Here is a 6,000-nt window from a genome sequence, read left to right as displayed (position 1 = left end):
GTAAAACAATTCAAACGAGAAAACTAACGGCTTACACTCTCGGAAGAAGTGTTATTTTTTCAGAATTTTTATCAATTTTCATTGTAAACGTTATTACTCCCTTAGCATATTGTGATCTGTATGTATTTTTTTTTTATTGTACAATTTTTGTCTCATGTTGTTTTACTTGTTTTGACGATCGATTATTGCTTGTAAATACACGACTCGATGTAGTATGTTGTTAAAGTAAAGCTGTTTATTTCGTTGTCAATCGCAATGCTATTTTGCATGTTTTCAATTTCATATCTCACCATGTAACTCCTTTATATATTGCGAAACTCTTTATATGTTCATTGTATACATCTTCTATGTTAATTTGTTTTACATGGTGTGAAGAATATTGCGTGTATTTACTAGACATGTTGAATTCTCTGTGGTTGCTTTATCTTTTGAAATTGTCTTTGTGTTTGTCTGGTAACGTTATTGATGCATCATTTTGTTTCATATGAAGAGTATATGTACTTTTGTCTACTTATTGAATAAGAGTTCATATGATCTGGATTTTCTCTCTTTTGTTTCTTTTTTCAACTGGTTCTTGTATAGGTATTGTTTAGCTCATCCTTTTTAAATTTGCGTGATTTGATTTGTTCTTTTGGTGATTGTTCAGTTAGGATCTTGTATTTCTTAAATTGTTTGATTCTTCGTGTTTTAAGCTTTGTAATAGTTGTCACATTTGGTTTTCGTTAGTTATGTTGTACTTTCAAGGAAGATATGTTATGGTTCTCAATGGTGAAGTTTATTTCTTCCTTCCAAGCAGTTACCATCTTTGAATAAAAACGGACTAAAATGAAAGTTATCTCTTTTGTCGTATAGAATTATCTCTGAAGCATATCCATTTGTGAATGTGGTGTCTTTTATTTCAATATATTTACTGAATAAGACCGATCAAAACGTCACCAACTTTAAAGTTTTTACCAGCGTGAGGACTTCATCTTTATAACTGAACATGAGGTTTATCAATACTGCTAACTTCTTTTTTCTTCTTCTTGAAAAGCTCATGTTTAAAGGATGTCTCATGCGACTCATGGAACATGTCGACGATGATGAGAGCACAGTTGGTTCGCACAGGAATGCCAACTGTCAGTTATAAACAATCGTCACAAAAAAACTTCTCAAGAAAAGAAAGCCACTCTGTTACATCGTTTTTGATTTTTAGTCATGTTCCGTGGTTGTCGTTTGTTGATATGGTTCATAAATGTTTCTCGTTTTTTTTATATAGATTAGACCGTTGGTTTTTTCGTTTAAATTGTTTTAAATGAGTTATTGTTGGGACCCTTAATAGCTTGCTATTTGGTGTGAGTCGATGCTAGTTACCTTGGCCGTATTTGGCACAACTTTTGGGAATTTTGGATCCTCAAAGCTCTTCAACTTTGTACTTGTTTGGCTTTATAAATATTTTGATTTGAGCGTCACTGATGAGTCTTATGTAGACGAAACGCGCGTCTGGCGTACTAAATTATAATCCTTATGATACCTTTGATAACTATTGAAGACCGTACGTTGACCTATAATAGTTTACTTTTACAAATTGTGACTTGGATGGAGAGCTGTCTCATTGGCACTCATTCCACATCTTCCTATACCTATTTAGTCATTTTAACAATTGATCAGAATCTGATGGGATATCTTTGAGCGTTTCTGTTCAATACTTTAACATACGTAGGACAGGTAGGAGTCTCCACATATTGTCTATACGCGCGTCTGTTGCTGAAGACCGCGTATTGCTTTTAAATGTCTATTTGTCTTTTAGATGGTGTCTTATTGTCTTCTGCATCTCCTTTTATGCTCATTGGTGTTACAAACTATTTGTTGTAACGACTAGATGTTCAGTTCTTGATGTTTTTTCTTTGTTTAGGTTCTGTCTAACTAGACGTTAACACGCCTCATCTCTTAAGCTTTATGGTTCATGTTGTGAATAGGAAACTCAAATAAATAAATTAAACATCTATAAAATTTATTACATATCTACTTTCATTACTTAGTAAATCGCATTTGCAGAAATTCGTCGATAAAATGGCTTTGGCTTAAATTACAGACTAAACACAATCTAACGATTAAACTTACAAACATTAATTATATATGCATAATCCATATACAAATCGTTAATTTGGATTGATGAATTTATTTCAGCATTTCAGAATCATCTCCAAAAGTACAAAAATAATATCTTTTGATAGTTCAAACCTTCCAAAGCAATGCATTTGAGCCAACGATGTAACACATCCCTGCATTTGCACGAAGGATGAAACTCAGAATTGTAATAGAATTTGAAACCGGGAAAAGAAGCCCAGAATCGCACAAATTTAACTTTTCAAAATTTCGCCAACTACAGCGTATACTAGAGCGACTTATTCCTTTCTGCACTCAAAATCTAAATAATTATTTCCCTCTTAACTCTGTTGTTCAATGAGAATTACAGCAAAAATTATTCAAAAACAACCTTTTTCATATAATTCAAATATATACATAAAAAATAAATAAATGTACTAAAAATGATATATTCAATTTAAAAAATGATTTTTAAGAAAGAAAACTGAAAATCATCAGAAATCTCTGCTTTATTCGGTAATAGATAAAAAGTGATGAGATAGACTTTTATAAACTCAAAAGAGTAAAACAATTTTCATCGACACAAGTTTGATAAGGGCTCAAAACGTCTGAAGTAATACAAATTCTTTCAAATACATCTTGTAAAACTGCTGTCCACTAAGTCATTTCAAGAGTAAATCATTGTTAGGTATTTAAAACAGAAACCAGGAAACAAAATATATATCTATGAAGCGGGAGTTAATTAAGATTTCCTATCTTTCTATAGATTTGATCATCTTTGAAGAGTGAACACTATATCGCATTTGTCTGTGACATGTACGTCCGCCATAATATAAAAATCACCTAAGTGTAAATATCGTATGTAAATCTGACAACTTATATTTCTATATCAAACAAGCAAATCGAATTGTCTAGAAACATTGGAACCTTCGCCCCTGAAGAGAAAAATAAAACAAAATATGTAGCAATAAATTGTTTTTGAAATGAAAAAACTTAGCATTAAATGAATTTTCACGTGTGGCGTGATGATTTAAACCATAAAGTTTTTTTTCGATGTTATCAATAACATATCCGATTGCTATTTATCATTGCGGTGGTTCTCTTATTTTCAGGAAACGAAAATTGCCCAAAATGTATTAATTTAATACATAATGTTTCATATACAAATCATAAAAAATAATACCAAGACGCATGAAAATATTTTTGATAACCTATATAACCTAGTTTCATGTAAAATGTCGACATGTTATATTGTCGTGAACAACAAAGTTTTTAACACTGTACGTACAAAGAACCAAAAAACTAAAATAACCAAGAAACAATATCATTTACCTATGTCTAACAGTTTACAAAATGTGCATACAAAAAAAGAAAGAACTATATGTAAGTTAATGTAATTTTAGGTAAGTTATGTAATTTGTCAATAAAAACTAAAAGGGGAGGTAATTTAAATATTAGGAAGCTGAAGGATATAATTCGTTATCTCTCCTTGATAGCATTTTATTTAAGTTCGGTTTGATGGAACTACTTTGATTGAAAATATTGGTTTTATACTCTTGGCGATGCTAACACTCAATCAGAAATTCAACTTCTATCTCCCTAATACGATATGGGGTGTAGTCACAGCGTCATTGAAACCAAACCAAAACGGTCTAAAAAAAAAACCTTTTCTGAATTGAACTTTTGAGCTAGTGTCATTTCAAATTTAACCATGGTTTCGTGGCCTTAAATCCTCATCAGCAAAACACATTATTCACATACCTAAACATGGGAAGAAATTGAGCATTTACCCCGAGCTTCCAGATTGTTAAATACTAATCAACTTTTTTCATATGTATAGTTTTAAAATCATACAATACGAATACTAATTTGCTTCAAATAAAAATCAATTTGTTATTTATAATTCCTGTTAAACAAGCACCACTATTATTTTTTAGGACTTTGTCAAAGTCGAATTAAGATACAAAATACCTTTAAGGGGATCTTTATTTTATAAAAATAGCGGTATCTTAAAAATAAATAGCCGTTCTGATAGCATATTGTCTGTGGAAACAGCCTGTCATCGATTGAGGAAAATTGAATAAGAATTTCATCAAGACATACATGTAAAGTAGACAATAATCTTCGGTTGCAAGTATATAAATCTATATATTGGGCAAGATATTGGCATCTCTGAGAATCGCTAAAAGTGCACTTTACTTCCTCTAAAATCTCTTTTAAAATTCCCGTAATGACACCTTATTGCAAATGCGACAAATTATGCAAATTTATCAAATGAGAAAATCCTATGTAAAAAGTTCAGTAAGAATTAAATAAATAATTCCATACATTTCAGAGTTTGAAATAATAACACAAGAAAAATGTGTAACTGCATGTGGTCGGGTCTATTTACATAAATACAAAGGATTTTCAAATTTGATTATAGTCATGGTAATCTCATTACCAGAAAAAATATAAAACATAAAAATATAACACCAAAACAATAATGGGACCTTAAAATTGAGACAACTAATATTACACAATAATAATGCACCATTTGAGGCGTCCAGTTTCACTTGCATCACTGCCTATGTCCTCCTCTGAAAGAAGATGATTGGTTTATCCTTTTAAGTGCTTTTCCTGATGTAAGCAACCATTTCATTGGACAATACTCAATTCCATTCTTCAAATCACTGATTTATAGACTGAGGCATACACGGTACCTGAGATTTAGTCGGAGTATCGTCCCTTTTTACAACTTTCTTAGCTTTAATACGCCTGTTTTGAAACCATATTTTGATTTGTCGTTCAGACAAGTTTATGAGCTGTGAAAGTTCCCATCTGCGAGACTTTGAAATATATGTGGAGTTGTTGTACTCCCTTTCAAGTTCTGCTATTTGAAATTTAGAATATGGCCGCCGTCGCTTCCGTAACGTTACTGTGGTGGGAGCAAGTGTAGTTGATGGAAGATGAATCTGTTGCATGTCTGAAATCAAAAAATAAATATCTGTTAATTAAAAGAACAATACGGTATTGCTGCTCAAATTACCAATAAAAAGTAATTGTATTTCTGTTTGTTCCGTTGTTTTCCTCTTTTAGTTGATGTGTTTCCCTCGATTTTAGTTTGTAACCCGGATTTGTTTTCTCTCAATCAATTTATAATTTTTGTATAGCGGAATACTACTGTTGCCTTTATAAAACATTCTGAAAAGAGGAGGAGGAGACAAGAGCCATTATTTGTCTCCTGTAATTGCAAACAAGTAAATTATTAGATCCTTTCAAACTGAGGTTAATTTTCAGACTACACAAATAGTAAGATATAGACTTGTTATTTCAGTGTCTAATATTTATGTTGTCAATAAGATATGACCCGACAATTGTTCGTTCAAAGTTCACATTTAGGATTTTGTATATTTCTTTAATCTATGCTTTTTATTATTATTCCGAGTCCTCATTGCGTTTTAATAATTTATTAGTTTATTGTATTTTACGCTATTCAAAAGTTACTTGTATTTTACACTTAGCTATAATCCTTTCATTCAGATTAATTATCAAACATTTATATCTGTCTTTAAGATAAAAGGTTCTGTAACAAAGAATATAGATAATTTGACACTAAGTGATAACTGCCGAAAGCCATTCTTGACAAACTTATACGAAGCATGTTTTTAATCCGTAATCCCCGCTTTCGGCAAAACGCGAATTAATATTATTTAATAAAAAGATATTTGATTGGTTCATTTTCAGTAGGTCAAAGAGTCTTTGGAATTTGTATTTTATATTTGTGTTTATGTTGTTATTCAGTTATGTTTTAATATTTGAAATATATGGATGTGAAATAAATATGTAAACTTTCCAGCGACTTGGACTTTATCTCAACTACCGCTAGTTTCCCCCAGAAACTAACTAATATGACAGAGGTGACCAACAACC

General features: G+C 31.1%; 1 protein-coding gene across 1 annotated transcript in view; it reads right to left on the bottom strand.

Moving 5' to 3' along the window:
* Positions 1 to 1,976: 1,976 nt before the first annotated feature.
* LOC139511967 (homeobox protein Hox-D11a-like) overlaps positions 1,977 to 6,000 on the bottom strand; it is a 45,285-nt gene continuing 41,261 nt past the window's right edge. The window contains exon 3 of the mRNA XM_071299208.1: positions 1,977 to 5,053. Within this exon, the coding sequence (XP_071155309.1) occupies positions 4,758 to 5,053 (296 nt within the window). The 3' untranslated portion in view covers positions 1,977 to 4,757. The remainder of the gene's footprint in view (positions 5,054 to 6,000) is intronic.

The sequence above is a fragment of the Mytilus edulis genome, chromosome 2, assembly GCF_963676685.1.
Source record: "Mytilus edulis chromosome 2, xbMytEdul2.2, whole genome shotgun sequence".
Lineage (NCBI taxonomy): Eukaryota > Metazoa > Mollusca > Bivalvia > Mytilida > Mytilidae > Mytilus > Mytilus edulis.
The sequence above is the reverse complement of the archived record's forward strand: the minus strand, read 5'-3'. Positions and strand labels throughout refer to the sequence as shown.